General features: G+C 46.0%; 1 protein-coding gene across 5 annotated transcripts in view; it reads left to right on the forward strand.

Annotated features, from left to right (window-relative positions):
• Positions 1-18,167, forward strand: part of NAV2 (neuron navigator 2) — a 691,715-nt gene that overhangs the window by 628,848 nt on the left and 44,700 nt on the right. For 3 of the 5 annotated variants that reach the window (XM_069471196.1, XM_069471194.1, XM_069471195.1), the window contains 6 exons: positions 632-1,099; positions 1,768-1,833; positions 3,253-3,297; positions 5,712-5,872; positions 7,271-7,459; positions 13,438-13,490. In XM_069471196.1, the coding sequence (XP_069327297.1) occupies positions 632-1,099; positions 1,768-1,833; positions 3,253-3,297; positions 5,712-5,872; positions 7,271-7,459; positions 13,438-13,490 (982 nt within the window). The remainder of the gene's footprint in view (positions 1-631; positions 1,100-1,767; positions 1,834-3,252; positions 3,298-5,711; positions 5,873-7,270; positions 7,460-13,437; positions 13,491-18,167) is intronic. The other 2 variants (XM_069471197.1, XM_069471199.1) reach the window with 1 other exon arrangement.

Genomic DNA, 18,167 nt, shown 5'->3' on the forward strand with positions numbered 1-18,167 from the left:
ACGGCAGGATTTCTGTGTGTGTCCCTGGATAGATCAAGCTGTCTGGCCCTGACAGACCCATCTCTCAGATTGAGCTTTCCATTGAAACTAAATCTGTAAAGATCCTTTCCCAGGCCCCATCCAGATCTAGACTCAGGTTCTCGATTCTATGTGTTGTGCTTAGGGATCAAAGAAACCAAATCCCTTAGAGTTGACCTGTCATAACCTATGTGCCTGCTTTGTGCCTGGGGTCAGAGATTCAAAGACGATTAAGACAACTTTGCCCTCTGGATGTTTCCTGAGCCCCAGCAGTTGTCTAGTTAGTCTGTTTACAGTAAGAAAGGGGAAGGAAGGTCTTGGACCAGTGCGGACAGGCCTGTGGATAATTATTCCCCATCGCCCTCTGGCTCACATAGAGCCAGGGTCTCAGCTGCAGCCTAGAACTCGGAGGTGGCAGCCTGTGCTACACCTGTGTCCAGGCCCACTCTGTGGCCAACCTTTCCCCGTGGAGCGCCTTTAGCTGTTGCAGTAGGAATGGCCGTGCATCCGTCCCCAAGGGTTCTCTCCGACTCCGATGCCCCACCCTTCATTAATAGTTCAGTGCCCCTTGGCACCGGGAGTTCAACCCACACGACCCTTTGTCTCTTCACAGACTCTTTGGTGGGAAGCCTACCAAGCAAGTGCCCATCGCCACAGCTGAAAACATGAAAAACTCAGTGGTCATCTCCAATCCTCATGCCACCATGACCCAGCAAGGTAACCTAGACTCCCCGTCAGGCAGTGGCGTCCTGAGCAGTGGGAGCAGCAGCCCTCTCTACAGTAAGAACGCGGACCTCAACCAGTCTCCTCTAGCCTCCAGCCCCAGCTCAGCCCACTCGGGCCCTTCCAACAGCCTCACCTGGGGCACCAACGCCAGCAGCTCCTCGGCAGTTAGCAAGGACGGCCTGGGCTTCCAGTCCGTCAGCAGCCTCCACACCAGCTGTGAGTCCATTGACATCTCCCTCAGCAGTGGAGGGGGACTGAGCCACAATTCCTCCACTGGCCTGATCACCTCTGCTAAGGACGACTCCCTGACTCCCTTTGTCAGAACCAACAGTGTGAAGACCACACTGTCAGAAAGGTTGGTGCCCTGCCTCTGGCTGCCTTCATTGCTCAGAAAAACGCCCTTCCAAAATTAAGATTAGGCTAGGAATCCCAAATGTCAATTAGCCTTTGCCTGTGAGATTTCTCTCTTTCTAATGACTGCCGTCTTTCATGGGGAAGCCAGGGTGGGATGGAATTAAGCGTGGCTCTGCTCCCTGTTATCTTTTTCTCTGTGATTATGTTCTTGGTGCTTGGAGCTGCTTGAAGTCTCTTGGGGGCAGGTGTAGGCTACCATTTGAAATGGCATTCGGCCTTTGAAATCTTTCCATTTTATTCTGTTTGTTCATCGACTGCTTCTTTCCCCTCCTCTTGTAATTGTGCACGCAGAGGAGGTGACCAGGTGCAGCCATGGAGCGTGTGGTAGGATGCTCTTTAAGCAGCTGGGTAGATTTGGTGGTCATTGTGGCAAACACCCTCCTACTGAAGAGCTGCTGCCCATAGTGATAGGAAATCAAGAGATCGAAAGTGTCCTCAGAGCCCTGGATTTCAATGCAATAGTGATGTGTGTTCAGTTTCTGCGCATAGGGAAGCAAGCCGGGATCAGCACAGGGAATGAGAAAAATGTTCTAATCATTGTGTGTAACACCTCTCCTTTCTTCCAAGCTAATGGTCCTTCTCTTGTTTTCTACCTGCCTGGACTTCTAGCCCTCTCTCTTCCCCTGCTGCTAGCCCTAAGTTCTGCAGAAGTACTCTGCCCAGGAAACAGGACAGGTAATGACATTCTAGGCCCGGGACCCATCGAGCCTCTAGGTTCCTCTGCCCGTCTGTCGTCAAGCCAGATGTCTTGTGCGAGGCTGTTGGCCTGAGGCTTCCGCTTGTGTTTGTGGCTCTAGTGTACTCTGTGACACCCAGACATGCCAGTGAGGGTCTGTTGCACCGTCTGCTAAAGCCCTGGGAGAGGTGGAGTTGAGTTGACTCCTTCATTCCCATTGTGGGAAGGCGACCTCAAACCTTTCCACTTGGTCTGGGGTGGCAGAAGCTCTCACTTGCATCTCCTGTGGCCTCCTGTGGCATGCTCCTGCTTCCCAGCTTCTCCCCGTTCCGCTCCCCCCGACACGCACCCAGAAGCGATCTACCACCCACCGTGCAGCGTGGCCTTCACCTCTGCCCCCCACCCCCCTGCCCCGCTCCCCACACAGCTGGCTCTTCTCCCTTTCCAAGTCCTTCGCTGCAGTTTGGCTCGTTGTGTCTTGCAGACTGTTCCGTTCCGTGTGCCCATTGCCTGTAACGATAGTGAAAAAAAAATACGTGGAGTGTTAAGACTTGACAAATGAAGATGCTTGTGTTTGCCCCCTCAGCTGTGGGTGGGCCTCAGAGATGGATATTGACCTGAAATTTGTGGGGGAGAGATGACTCGGCCAAACATAACAAGCAGATGTTGTTTCATGCTAGGGGGAAAAAAAAACACCCTCTTCACCCCATCAACAGCAAAAACTTTGTTTTTGTCAGACTCACAAACCAAGCCTTTAAACTCTTGTTCTTTGGAAATCCAAATGCCTTGACTTTATCAGCCAGCAAGCTGTAACATGCCCCGACTCGGGCCCAGGGCTCGGCTCCTAGCTACGCCCGACAAGGACTGCAGAAATTGAGAGAGACCTGGAATTCACTTCGTTACAGATGAATTCCAAATATGCAGACTGCTGGCCTCTTGAAACCTCCAACAAGTCCCTTCTCCCACTTGAAGTCATTGCCAGTGGTATTTCAGGGGTAGGCCAGTGTTAGGGGTGCACAAGAGCTGGCACCCCTCTCTCCCCAAAACAGTGGTGGGGGTGCAGAGAGGGCTGCTGGGCAGCAGAAGGCATGGGCTCTGCTTTGAGGTGGGGCAGCCCCTGAGCTTTGCCTTGAGCCTATGGGAAAGGAGGAGCCATTGGGGTTAAGCAACTGAGGCCTCTTGGTGACTTGGGGTAAAGTATGCACCGGTGCCAGCTCAGGCCGAGAACCGGGTTTCTTCTGTTTTCCGTGGCTGTGGATGTGTTGCATTGCATGCATAGCTGGATAAGGGCGCACTCCCTGGTGGTGTGAGTCTCTTTCTCCAGGGCCCCTCCGCCCCCTCCCTAGCTTCCCCCTTCACTTTCCCTCCCTTGCCTGTGCTTCTCTGAAGTTCTTATTTTTGTTTTAACTCTCCTACAGTGACCCGCACCTTGATAGGAACACTTTGCCTAAGAAAGGACTCAGGTATCTGTGTTTCCTCCTTGCATCCATGCCATCTGTTGTGGCTTTGGAGCTTGGCTGTGTGACTCTCTCATGGCTGGTGGGGGTTTGGGCTGGGCTGGGGTCCCCGCTTTGACCATGGCAACAGGACCTTTTGGATGATGGCCCCCCGCACCCTCACCTCTCCATTCGTTGGCTTATTTGCTTGAGCAGGGGCTGTGTGCTTTTTCAGGCTTAATGTGATCAAACCATCTCATAAAAAACATCCCTGGGCAAGCCCAAAGAGCAGTCACTGCTACTTCTGGGGCCAGTGGGTTTAATCTCTGAGCACTTCACCCTGACCATTCTGTTCACATGGCTGTCTTCCAAGAGAAAGGACATGACTTATAGCATGCTGATCGATTAGCTAGGACAAGAGCAAAGGAGGTGAGGAATATTTTCCCCAAATTTGAAAATATTTAACTTTTCAGCCCATTAAAAAATTGCTAAAGACAAATTCTTTGCACTTGTCTAAATATTCTAATCAAAAATTGGGTCTACTTTCAGTGCCCAGCAAGACATGGGTGTGATCATTTTTTGGTGAAAATAAAGACAAGACTCCCAGGAAGGAGTGTCCTTTTATTCCTAGTAAGTGGTAGCTTGGGCTCATTTTTGGTGCCAGTCCTGGTAAGACAAGATGCTATAAGTCACCATTGCTCACACCATCTACATCACTTTTGCCAACCAGAGGAGCTTCAGTTTGCTAACGCCTCCCCCATGATCTTACTGTCTTATGGTTGCAGCTGTCATTTCTCCTGCTTTCTAAACACCTCATTCTTTGTAGCATCAGCTTCACCCCGCACTAAGCATTAAGTGCTTTTGCATAAAATGGAACTTGGAATGAAATGTTTCATTGCTGTCATGTATGTCTGTAGTTAATAACCCACAGCTCTTAAGACCGAGAGCATTTTGAACAGTAACATGAGGTAGGTATCAATGCTTCCTTTCAATAGGTGCTCTGAGTAAAGCCAATTCTAAGGATCTAAGAAGGGAAGTATTAAAATCTCCCGACAGACATCCTGTGGAAGGGAGTTCAGCACTGTGGCCTTAAAGGGGAGTCGGCAAGGCCTTTTGTACTGACCAGTTTCCATCGGGCCCGTGAGGGCTGCTTGTCAGCAACTCTGCTAGATGCTTAAATGACAGCCACTCTCAGTACGAGTTTGACTTTAATGCCCCACTGGTGCCCTGAAAGGAAACTACCTTCTAAATATTAACATTTTGAAATGGCATGTATATTTCTGTAGCAGATCTCTCCTATCAAAATTATATGGCTCTGGCCTTTTAAAAATTAGTTTTTTAAAAATTCAGAATAGGGATCCGTGACATGCTATTTTCAGGTCGTTGATGTGTCCTGGAAAGTTTCATGTCCGTCAACTACAGTAAAAACATTAAGGAAGAAACAATGCTATTTCCCTCTCACTCTGACTCTCCTGTGTAGCTCCCACCCTCCCTCTAGCTCACATGCATGTCCGATGCCAACACACCCACAACACCTTTTTTTAAGCCCGAAGAATCCCGCTATTTACATATAGTACATAAAATCCAGTGGTACCCTGGCCACTTGTGCACTCAGAGATTCCAGGTGCTGCCTGTGGGCACAGGGACAAGAGCATGCATTTTGGAATCAGACAGACATGGACATTTCAGCTCTGTGACTGAGGGCAGGGTCCTGCCTTTCCTGAATGTGAATAGGGATAGTGGCATCTGCATTGCCGAGTAGGTCTGAGGCTTCAGTGAGATAACGTCCATGAAGGCCCCTGGCACATTGTAGATGCTCAATAAATCATCACCAAATGCATTTCAGAATAAATGAGGAGGTGGGTCACGTAATTCTGAAGACCCTTCCCTGTAAAACCCAATAATTTGGGGCTCCTTTCACGAAGACTTGCTTGTGCGTGATGGCAGCAACTGCTGTAAGCATCAGTGTCCTTGGACCTTCTTTGCATGTCTGCTTTCTCGTATGCTGTGATTCACAGCCACTTATTTGTGCTGTAGAACGCAGATGCCATGAGTTATCTAATTAAAACTTCCTCAGAGCTCTAACAGCAGCTCGTTTTGTTGCTTCAGTCCCGTCAAGGTGGGGGCTTTGACGTGACACTGTCATGAATCAACATGTTACAGAAACGCCCAGTGACGGCTCTTTTGAGCATTTACCAATCTTCCTCCCTTTATGTGTTCCCTCCACACAGAAAGCAATTGTAATTTTCCCCAAACGCTGCCAAGTAGCAAAAAAGGTTTTGAGAAACTTCGTAAGTTTCGGGGTATGTAGTGATCTGATTTTTTTAAAAAACCATCTTTGGATATATATTTTCTTTTTATGTGTTTGCCATCAGCTCCACGGAGTTCATTTTCATAAGTGTTGTTCGTAGTTCATTCCAGCTTGATTTCTGTCTGTCCAGGTATACTCCCACCTCGCAGCTTCGCACGCAAGAAGATGCAAAAGAATGGTTACGGTCCCACTCTGCAGGAGGCCTGCAGGACACTGCTGCAAATTCGCCCTTTTCCTCTGGCTCCAGCGTAACTTCTCCCTCTGGAACAAGGTTCAACTTTTCCCAGCTTGGTGAGTAGCCACTTGTCATTAGCCGTGTTGATCAGCTCCGTAGGGCAGAGCTTATTTGGTGTTTTGAAACAGACATGTGGTCATGTCCCTCTCTATATCTGATCAAGCCCTCAGCAATATAGTTTGATTACAGGAGATTGATAGCAAAAGAAATAGAGAATATAGCAAAAATTTTGGTACTCTGATCAATTTTCTGCCTGTGGCTGATTCAGGCAGGGTTACTGTAAAGAGAAAATCTTCCCATTTTTGAGAAGAATGCATTCTGTTTTTAAGATCTCTGAAGAAGCAGGGTTTATAGCACACCCCATGTTTGGTGATCCTCATTGCTTTAATAAGCTGGAAATAAAAGTTAAGCTTTGATTGAACAGGTATTCTTAGAAGTGCCTACTGCTGACATAATGCTTGGGCTGGCACAGTGGGGAAAGGAAAAGGATTTTTAACACAGTCCCTGCTGACATGTCAATGGATTCTTTTTCAGAGAGACAAACACACCCTCATGCAGACCCGTAAAGCAGGGTAAAAGAGAACAATCCAAAGCTTTCTATGAAGCCATGTAAAAACTGACTGTAATCAGATAGGAAGTAGTCTACACAGTTAGAGAAAGGAAAGATCAGTGCTGGCTGGAACTACAGACAGAGGTTATGTGAGGGTGGCAGGAGGGGAGCTGAGCCCTGGGGGACTCACAGAGGGAAAATCTTTTCCAGTCTCATCTCACTCTTGAGAGAGGCAGCCTTTTCTGAATATCGTGAATGATAAATTCAGGGGCTTTAAGGATAGATGTGGTTTGTAATCAAGTGAGGTTTAATTCTTCATTTTTGATTGGCTAAATGAGTAACTCTGAAAATATATCATACATTACTAAAACGGACAGAATTTTCTTAAGAAAGCTGGTTTTAGCTATGACAAATGTACCTCCTTTGCATTGAAGCTCTTTATACAGTGTTCCCCGTCTGAGGCCATGAGACCTGTGTTCATATTGTTCTTTCCCAGCCGTAACTCTTTGAGGCAAGAGATTCTTGTCATGCACAAATGCTTCCCATCTGATCAAAAGCCTCCTTGGACTATTTTGGGCTTTTGGCTTTAGAGAGAATCGTTCCAGATGAGCCTGGGGAGTAATTAGCTCATGCCTGGAAGGTGACACTGGCCTGTCTGAACGTGCCAAGTTGGAAAGGCGAAGCCCAGAGCCTTGCTGTAGAGCTGACCCGCCTTTCCACCCTTATTTTTAGCTCTCAGTGTGTAACTCAAATGCTGATGCGACTACCTTTTAGAAAATAGACAGGGGAGAGAAGTTGGCAGCAACGCATGTGGCTGACAATAAGCAGCCTCCTCTTTGTCCCCATCCAGGATTTGAACAGAGACATGAATTTCCAACGTTTGATTCCGTTCCTTTCATTCCAGCGAGTCCCACCACTGTCACCCAGATGAGCTTGTCCAACCCGGCCATGCTGCGGACCCACAGCCTGTCCAATGCCGATGGGCAGTATGATCCGTACACGGACAGCCGCTTCCGGAATAGCTCCATGTCCCTGGATGAGAAGAGCAGAACCATGAGCCGTTCTGGCTCGTTCCGGGATGGGTTTGAAGAAGGTAAGGAAGGAGTCTCACCATCTCCCAGGTTACTCCGTGTGGCTCATGGTCCTCTGTGCTAAGTTCACTTCGTTCACCTGAGAGCCCACCTGTAAGTACTTCCAACTCTCCCACCTACTCTTGGGGTCAGGGATAAGGAACACTCAGTAGCAAGGTCTGGCCCTTAATTAACCTTTTAGGACTTTAGGAAAGAGGCTGCTGAGAAAACACTGCTGAGCCATAGCGCTGAGTTCCACTCTAGGCGCCTCTGTCCTGGACTTGGGCCACAGCTTCTTGGCATGCGCCTCCATCTTGAGGTTCAGACACTGGCTCCCCATCTTGGCAGAGGGAGTTGCCGGAGAGCTCACTTCCGTGTGCCAACACTCTCGTGTAGCTCTGGGGGGCTGGGCAGACATGCCTCTCTGCTCTGCTCCAGAATTTTCTATCCCTTTTCTCAAACACCAGTGTTTTAAGTTTATTATGTTCTGTTATGCCCTTTTCTTTCTTTGGTTGCTAACTGTGAATATTTTGGGGGTTGGATTTTTATGAATATGTTTTGTTAGTTTTCATCAGATTTGTGAGAGAAAAGTTCTGTGGGCAGTTTTGCCAGCTGTTTTCACGACTCATTTCGTTTCTCCTTCCCTTTGTTCCTTCACCTGAGGTGTGAGTTAGGGGAGAAAGCTGTCAATATGCTGTGGCGGATGTCACCCCAACCTGCAAAGATGGGGCTGACAGGACATTGGAGGCTTATCGCCCCGTGATTGAGAATCTAGAGTCAGACTAGCAGAGTCTGAACTCTGGCTCCACTACTTCGTAGGTACATGGTCATGGGCAAGTTGCTTCACCTCTGGTTTTTCACTGAGAAAATGAGAATAATAATAGTATTCAGTGCATGGAATTAGGAGAATTAAATGAGATAATACATATAAATACTAACACAATAATGTTATTACATGTCATAGCCTGTAATGACACAGCTTTTAAAGCTATAATAACATAGCTGTCAAAACACAGCTTCAGCTTTGGCTTCCTGGCAGCTCAGAGTCCCCAGCCAGAGGATGGGCACTCTTGGATCAAATGGAGCCCAAGCTGAGGACCATACCTCTAGTTGTGCCTTTTTCACCAAAACAGAACGTGTTTCTGACAAAACAGAACGTGGAGGACAAGTCATAGGTGCTTCCCTGACCCTGTGAGAGTGGGGAAATACGGCCAGCATCCTCCAGGCAGGAAAGAACAAACTTGGGATTGTTCAGGAAATCCCGGGTCAAAGCAAGAAAAATACAAGATACAGGCTTTTGCTTTCGCCTTGTGTCCTTTTTAACAGAAGTTTTCAAGAATTTAGTTACAGAGCATTTGCCCCCTGGAATCTTCTCGGAGACTTAATACTGTCCACCCTGATTTATGTATCATTTGCATCCAGTGACATCCAGTGAGCAGATGCAAGTCTGTAAATCCATATATGGGAACCTGCTGGGACAGAGGATTAAGGAGGGGAGGAGCCTGAGTGACTGAGAGTGTTTTTGCTAGATTTAAGAGCTAGAAATTAATGCTATAACCACTCGGAGCAGTAATAGCGGAGGACGTATTATGACCCGAAGGTGGAGGAGGAGGCAGTTTGTCTTGAACTTTTTCTTGTTGGTGTGCCGGCCAAGCACGGCCATGGAGCGGTTCCCAGCCTCCCTGATGAGGACTTGCATATGGAGCTCGCCCTGCCCTGGATTCATCTTCTCTGCCGTGTGTATACCTGCGTGAACCACACTCAGTACTGAAACTTGTCCAAACAAGCGCACTTCGCCTCATCAAGGCCCAAGACCATCACAGCATCATTGTCAGATAGCTTTTATTTATTCCGTCTGGAATCAAGCTGGCAGGCAGCACAACTGCAGAGTATCTGGGATGTCAAAATGACATTGATAAAAAGTGCTTGCCCATAAGCAGTGTCTAGACTTCTGTAAACCTAATGATTCATGGTGACATGGAACTGAAGCACGGGGGTAAAAATCAAACTTCGGGGGAAGGGGTAGGGACTGCTGTCGATAGACTATGAACACATAATATTTTCATCTTTGGGGAAATTTGGCATCAGATGGATTTTATTTCTTCCAAGGCTATTACAGTACAAAAACAATATAGGGCTTGGGTAATTGGGTGTTTTTTTAATTCCTTTGAGTAAAGACTTATTTTTTCTTTTGAATTTGTAAACTCCCAGCATTGCAGAAACAGTTGGGGAGACATTCACATCTCATGTTTGGTGTATTATGTACAATACAGCAAAATAGAAATTTAGGAAGAATTAGCACAAGTGTTTGTGTGAAGTTTTTGTGCAATTTGATTAGCACTTTCCATTTTGAAGGAGGTGGGAATCATAAATATGTAGATTAGGTACAGACATGGCCCAGATGCAGCCTTGCAAAGTTATTTCAGGTAAATTCATTTCCATCAGATGCATTATGCAATCTTAAAGTCAACTTTAATAGCGTACACTTAGGAGGATGCTTGAGGCATTTTTAAAATGGATGTCTAGAGAGAAAAACTCCCGTGATTTCACCAGTCATCACTAAGAGCCGGTGCAATCTGAAACACAAAGACCCCCACCGTATCAGTTCATATGAAATCCACAGGAGCAGAGCAGCTTACTAATAAAGGGAAGCTTGTATTGCAGCTCGGCTGTGTTTCTGGCCCCTGACTTAACAGTTGCGATTCAAATTCTGGCAACAGTGTGACTCTGGGAAGGAACTTGACCCTGCTCAACCTGTTTCCTACTCACTAAAATATGGAAAATAATTGTACCTGCTTTGGAGGATTGAAGTGAAGATTAGGTGAGATAAATCCTGGAAAGCATTTAGCAAATAACTTTGAAAGGGGGCGGATTGTAAGTACGCAATCAATGGTAGCTATTGTTATAATTGTCCTGTTATGTTATATCCTTCTCCCCAAGGGCCATTATCACCCCCATTTCTTTTAATGGTGCAATTGAGGCAGAAGTGGCTTGAAGACTTTCTGCAGCTAGAACAATGTCCTAAGCCTTTTGCTTCCCAGCCCCCTGTCTTTCTACTCAACTCTACCTTGACATTGGGCTCAGCTGGGGTGTTTTGTTTTGTTTTGTTTTTAGCCTGTTTGAGGCAAGCCCTGATCTTTCATCTCTGTTTTTGTTTTGCTTCCTTTGCTGGTTGAGAAGCAGGGCAGTCGTTAGCCACTGGAACTGCATCTCATTCTCCCTGGCTCCTTCCACAGTACCCAGCTGCTAACGAGAACCCCAGTGTGAGGCCTAGATCCGTTCTCTCTGCTCCTGACCAGCTGTGTGTGCGTGAGCTTATCACTTAACCACTCTCCGCCTTAATTTATTCTTTTGTTAATTAAGGGCTGACACTCCTGCAAGTCTGGGATTGTTACCCGCAAATTCTGTATGATGATGGGGGTCAGAGGCACTTGATTGCTTTATTGACTGGACTATGCCCAGTTGTTTCTTTCTATCTAGTGGTTTCACCCCCACCTAAAGTATCTTTCTTCTCTAACATCAGTCTTGGCTTGTGTCTATATGTAGATTGCTTGAAGGGAATAGGAAACCACTCTAAAAGACACCAAAAGGCTTTCAAATAAAAAAACAAAACAGAAACCAGTAAACCAGATCTCTCAAAGGCAGAGTGGTCTCTAGACTGACTTTTTGTCACCAGATCCTGTTCTTGAATTGCTGTGTGACCTCAAGCAAGTCATTTAACCTTTCTGAGTTTCAGATTCCCCAGTGGCAGAGGTGGCCTAAATATTCTCTGTGGCTCCTTGTAGCCGAAAAGTTTGGGAGGCACAGATACAGAGAGGAAAATCACCTGGCATGCTTTAGCTGTTTTGGCTCTGTAATTACAATAAGCATTTTGTTGTCCAAGAGTATTCACGCTGCGTAACCCGGGCTCTGACTTGGCTCCGTTCACTTGAAGGACGGCCAACTGCAATGGTTCAGGCAAGCCACATTCATTTGGGGGTTGACTCTGGAAATCAGGGAATTTGTTTCTTTGGAACACAGCCTTGCCGTTGCTATTTACCAAGTGAGAGGAGTTAATTACAGGAGAAAAATAATTACCTCCACCTGAAGCCTGCCAGATGCGTTCTCTGCCTGTGGCCCTAAGTTTGCACTCAGTTGTTGCTAAAACTGTGTCAGCAAGTTTGTCTGTATAAGATGTAGAATTATAAGAGAAAAAACCCTCCATTTTCCTGCAGCTGAAGGCCACACAGCAGCCCAGTGCAGGCCACCGGAGCCAGCCGCTGGCAGGGCAGTCATGCAAGTGTGACTGAAGCGTTGCATGTCACCCACATCTCTTCACCCAACTTGACCTCCACTATAATCTCTCCACTGTGGTCTATGTCGTTAGAGCTGAAGTATCTCACCTCTTTGGAACGTTAGGCCCCTAGGGTGGGGCATTAGAAGCCTCTGTTAATGTGTGGACATATTAACACTGAAAGCCATTATTGGCCATTAACACCTTAAACTGATTTTTTTATGGGACATGAGTCAGATTAGTCATGAATGGAGGAAAAGATCTAGAACTGAGGGCGTTGCTAAGGAGCATGGATATAAGTGATAGTGTAGGGACCGCTTCAGAGCAATAGGCACCTGCTAAGAAGAGGGCTGGAATGGCAAGCTGAGTTCTGTGGGTGCAGAGGAAAGAGGAAGCCCATCCAGGTGGCGGTCAGGGAAAATAAGGACAGGCTCCATGGAGAAGATGTTGTCTGAGCAGATCTGATTTGGATGGGCAGTATTTAGATGTATCCTAAACAGAGAGGACTACATGGGCAAAGACTCTGAGGTGGGAGGGTATTATCTAGGGCATGCTTGGGAGAGAAGTGCAGGATTCGTAGTGTGATAGGAACATATAAAGGAAGAATGGGAGGGAAGGGAAAGTTTACTGGAAAAACAGTAGAGAAGTTGCCTGAGTGTTAGGCTGAGTTGCTCCTCGGATATCTTGTTGGCAGGTAGCTTCTGCCAACTGCTAATCCAACCTGAGTTCACTTCTTGGGTGGTAGGTGAATGCCATTTAGCACAGGTGGAAAGTTACCCTCCAGCCTCCCACTTTCAGACTGTAGGTCATAGCGCAGTGTGGGAGTAGAGGTATTCCACCCACGGTCAAGAACGTTGTGCCCGGTTAAAAGGCCTGCAAAGGTAGGTAACACGGGAATATTTCTGTCTTTCAAACAGGTTGTCAAGAGATTATCAAGAAACTAAAGAATTTAGTTCCCCAAAAGAGATGGCAGCCAGAATATGCAGTCCTAGCAAAGATTCAAAATTAAAACAAATAAAAAATGTCTCCACTGGCTGAAGGCAGGAGGGGGTGCTAACGGTATACAAGTGTGGTTCTAGTCAAAAAGTGCTGGTCGGAAACAAAAGAGTGTACGACTTGTCACTTTCTAGATGTGATAGAAATCAAAGAATCTATACTTCAGCAGATGTGTTTTCTAAACAAATATTCTGCTACACGGTTGTCTAGAGTGATCTGACTGTGGCCAGCAGCCTCTGAAGTTCAAAATAATCTGCTCATCTTTTTGCATGTACAAGTGATAGGTGCTAGCAGGGTAAGATATACATGCGACCCAATCTGAACCCCTAGAGGGATGAATACATTAGACAAAAGGGTAGAATAAAGTATGCTGGAACATTAACAGGTTGCCTCCAGGTAATGGAATTGTGAGTCACTGCAGGTTATGACAGTGAATATGCTTCTTAACACTCCTCTGTACTTGAAAATTTTTGTTCAGTAATCATATATTGTTTGATAGAAAAAAATGTAGAAGTTTATAGAAAAAAATGTAATAAGTGACTTCCTTAGTAAATTATCCCTTGTCGCTGGCCTATCACCAAACCAGGAAAGGTTGGATCAAGGTGAGATTAAGTCATTCTAAGCCTGCTGGTGTCCTGTGTTGCTGATTTTCTCTTTCCCTCCCCCCTTTTTGGTTCCATAGCAGCCAGCTTGCAATTCACCTTTTCTTTATTTTTTTCTCTCTCTTAATAGTTCATGGATCCTCACTCTCCTTGGTTTCCAGCACATCATCAATTTATTCTACAGTGAGTATAAATCAGTGCTGTGTGGCTGTGATCGTGAGAACTAGGGTTCCTTTATTACAGCAGTCCCCAAAGTACCAGGGACCAGTTTTATGGAAGACAGTTTTTCCCGTGGGGGGTCGGGAGTTCAGGCTGTGATGGGGAGTGGCTATAAATACAGATGAAGCTTCGCTTGCTTGCCCGTGCTCACCTCCTGCTGTGCAGCCCGGTTCCTAAGTTTCATGGGAGACAATTTTTCCATGGACAGCTGGTGGCGGGCAGTGTGGGTGGGGGGGAGGTGGAGCTCAGACAGTGATGCGCAGCCCAGTTCCTAGCAGGCCACGGCCTGGTACCTGGGGACTGCAGCTTTATTTAATGTGTCACAGATAAAATAAAACCATTTTTCCTAGAGAGAGCATTTCCATTGTAAGGGGATCAATTAATTAGAGAACAAGATTTGAAATTCACTAACAGCTATTAATGTACCAACCTAAAAAATCAAAAACTGGCTGCTTTGTTAAAGTGGCATCGTGCTTTGGGTGGTAACTAGTTAGAATGTGTGCGATGCCTTGGCCACCTGCTGGTGGACTTGGAAAAGAAAGGCTTTGTGCAATTTATTAATCTTCTGTCTGCCTCAGTTTCTTTATCTGTAAAGTAGAAATGATAGCAGTCCCTACCTTATAGAGCTGTAATAAGGATTAAATGTTATAAAGGTTAATTTCACTAAAATATAAACTCCTTGAGGACAAGGACTGTTTGTTTTTATTCCTAGTGCCTAGAACAGTGCCTAGCACATAGTAACTGTTCAAAAAATAGGTTTGAAAGAAATAAAATGCACATAAAGCAATGAATATAGTACACATAGCTCAGAGTAAGCACTCCTAAATGCTAGCCATTGTCAATGAGAGGTCTGTTGAACAAAAGCCAAGTGTAACCAAATACATTTGGATTTTCAGTACTACTGAATTTGTTCAGTAATTGTGAGTTGGAAATTATTTACTTCTTAATTCCATGGAAACAAATGTTTTAATAATTTAGGTTTTGATAATGTCAGGTTTCTGGGCTAGATATAGCAGGATAAACTTTATATAGCCCCTTGAAAATAAGAGGCCATCCAACAATCAAATTAAAGAGACCAGGGCCTGACTGTTCTTTCTTAAGTTTGTAGCAAACAGACCTTAGTGGTTGCTAACATGGTTGGATCTGAAGGACCTAGAAACTCTTGCTTCTACTCCTATCCACCACACCCCTCCAACTCCAAAATTCCTCTTTGCTCGAGCTAGTCATGTTGTTTGATATTTCATGACCGAGTCCTGGTTTTCCTTTTAAAGGCTTTATATGAGTACCTTGGGGAGACGTTATTTAAGCCATTATCTACTAAGAGAGCATAGAGATGGCCTTCCAGTTGTCAGCAAGCAGATAAACTAAGTTCTTTCTTCCAGAAAGAAACTCTGAGGTATAGGTACCAAGGGTGGGACTTCAAATCTAAATTCACTTCTTCAGCAATATTTGCTGGCAACATGTAAATGTCAGGCTCTGGACTGATCCCTGAGGATATGGCTCAGGAGAGAAAAGGGCTGCCACTGAAAGAGGGAGCCAGAGACACTAGAGGACATCTAGGGACGTGGGACTCTGTTGTTTGGTGTAGAGCAGAATAGCAGATGTCTCAGTGCCCCAGCCCTGTGTTTTCCCTGTGGCGTTCCCCGGGGTTCCTGTCGACACAGAAGGTAGTGGGCCCTTCTCAGGGGAGTTAAAACCAGGTATCTGGCCCACATTGGCCAGCCTTGGAGGGAAAGAACATGAGCTTCTCCACCCTGTGAGTATTCTGATCTAGGAAACTGTCACCTGCAATTCCTGGGGCAGCCCCTTCACACCAACCACTGGAAGCTCTTGCAGTAAAAGACTCTCTTCTAGTAGCTGCTGTTCTGGGTCTGTGGACATGAAGATGGTGCTTTCATGAAATTTGAAATAGTCCTTTCCGAGTTGACATAAATTCAACAAATTACCAAAGACCTAATAATAATAATTTTTAATTCCATGTTTATCCGGATAGCAAGAGATCTGCATTCTAATCTTAGTTTTTTTTCCTCACCTTGTGACTTTTGACAAATCACCTTGTTATTCTAGGTGTCTCTCAGTTTTCCCTGTGCGTCAGGAAGCTGAGCGAGGCGACCTCCCCAGGCCCCCACGATCTCTGACATTCCATGAGTCATGGAGTCAGAGGTTCCCATCTGCTCTCCTCACATGTGCTTTCCCTGAGAATTTAGGTTGCTTTTGCAGACTTAAAAAAAAAAAAAAAAATAGCCTGACATTTGAATGTGTTCATGCCGGAGTAGTCTACTAATTTCAAGAAAAACTGCAAGTCTAGCTAGACTTTGCCCTACCACCTAGCACGGAGGTGGAGGCATGGTCCCTTACCCGTTATTAGCTTCTTGGTAATGATGAAATTCCAAAACACATGCCCCAGGCACCTTTGTAAGTTAAGGTGAACAAGTTCTTGTTTGTTGTCTAAAAAGAGATCTTAGCAGTCTCTAAGTTGCCAAAGACTCAGGACAAGGAGACTGCTTAATAGCTGAGAGTTTTAAAGGCTCTTATTGGATGATAGTAGCTTCCTTCCTTGAAATCTCTGTAATTCTTGGATATTCAAGAATGCTTATTCTGCCTAAAATTTGCCCACAATTTTAATTACAAATGAAAGAAAGGATGACATGATGCTAAATAATTGCCATGGAGAAGTCATGGACTTGGAATAGAGAAAATCTAAGAGGCCACATCTGGCACCGGACTTGCTTCCTTGGTTGGTAGAGAGCAGTTGAGTTCCCAGGGGAGCTGCTGAATGGAAGGAGGCCCACAGCTTCACATAGTGTTCCGAGATGTGCAGAAGAGCAGCAGCAGCTGGGGGCGAGAGGCAGAGCACGTGATTTCTCCTGGCTGCTGTTGGTAATGGGGGCCAGACCCCAGAAACAGGTGGGCACAGTGGCAGACAGTGCAGAGGCATGGGGAAGGACTGTGGATGGAAGTGTTCAGAAGTAGGGCTGGTCCTATGTGGATGTTTCAGCCTGCTAACAGACCTCCACCAGCCTCCCAAATGTTAGATAGCTGTGGCATTCTCACCATTAACTTTCCTTCTGTGGATGAGACTCAGGAGTCAGGGGCCTTATTTCTGGAAAGCTTCCATGAGAATGTAGCTATCATAAAAGAGCAGGAGAATGTGCTGATTAAGATCATAGGCTCTGAAGCCAGACGACCTTGGATGCAATCCCAGCTGTCCTCACATGTGCCTTCTCTGAGAATGCAGGTTGCCACTTAACCAGCTGCAACCATGGGCAAACTATTTAATCTCTCTGTGCCTCAGTTTCCACATATGCAAAACAGAAAGCAATAGTATTAGTACTTACGCTAAGAGTTGTTATAAAGATTAAATGAATAATGAATGTAAAGCGGTTGGAACAGTCTGGCACATGATAAGCATTCAATAAGTGCCAGTCATTACTACCAGAATGTAAGCAACACGAGGTCAGGGACCTGGTCATGTTCACAGCTGTATCCCTGTTTCTTAAAACAGTGCCTGGCACATAGTAGGAAGTCAGCAAATACTTGCTAGGTGGTAGTGGTGGGTGGGACGGATGGATGGACAGACAGACAAAGAGGGATGCATGAGTATTACCTCGGAGGGAAGAGTGATCCCTGAGAACATCTTCCAACTTTCCGAAAGCATTTCTTAGATAAGGAGATTGTTCACCTAGGTGACTTTAGGCAAGACACTTTACCTCTTTGAACCTCAGAAGGAATATAAACAAACTTAGTTTATGGGGTTACTGTAAGGATTAAATGATCTGGCCACATGTATTTAAAAATTAGTTGCTGCTGTTTGGAGCCAGCCTGGAGGGTGGAGGCTCCACCCTCCAGAGCAGGATCAAGAGGGAGGACAGTAGGGAACTCGGGGTGGAGATCAGATAGGAAGCAGCCGTCCACCTGCTCAGCTGATGGGTACAGGGTTCATGGTTTCTGATGAATCATACCCCTTTGCATTCTGAACTAATAGAAAAGTAGACACTTATACACTAAAAATCAGATGCTGATTTTTAAAAATAATGAGTTTATTGCTAGTGAAATTGGATTAGGACACTCATTGAGGACCCAAGGACAAAATAGGGTCCTTACTGTTGTTCACTCACCTAACTGGTTTCCAGGTCACTCATGCACCCTGGGGATGTTGGAGTGGTGGGTGGAGAGAGGGCAGGAACACTTCCACATTTCTGGGAAGTGGGGTGGGTGCTTCTTTACAGGCCCCCATGGATACCAGAGGAGAGGGAAAGAAAGCTTCCTCCTGCAACAGGTTCCCACCACCCATGTGGATTCCCCCTATGGGAAGAGATAGTTTCAGAGTTTCTGCCTGGCAGGTGCCTGTGTCACCATAGACACAGAGCTGACATGGAAGGCTCTGCCAGTAAAAGGGGCAACAAGATGAACCCTCACTCCCTAGGATCACAGGTAACTGGGAGACTTAAGATGGGGCAGCAGGAAGATGAAGGTCACATTTATCTTGACAACCCATGTAGTTACCAGCCTGGCTGATAGGGGCTTCCCCAGCCCTCCTGACTTTGAGGCCTTTCTGCCCTGCTGCTGTTCCCACTGTGGTGCCCTAAGGAGGTGACAGGGAGAGATAAAATGAGGCCGAATTAATATAGGAGCAGTCTT

The sequence above is a fragment of the Eulemur rufifrons genome, chromosome 6 (assembly GCF_041146395.1).
Source record: "Eulemur rufifrons isolate Redbay chromosome 6, OSU_ERuf_1, whole genome shotgun sequence".
Classification (NCBI taxonomy): Eukaryota; Metazoa; Chordata; class Mammalia; order Primates; family Lemuridae; genus Eulemur; species Eulemur rufifrons.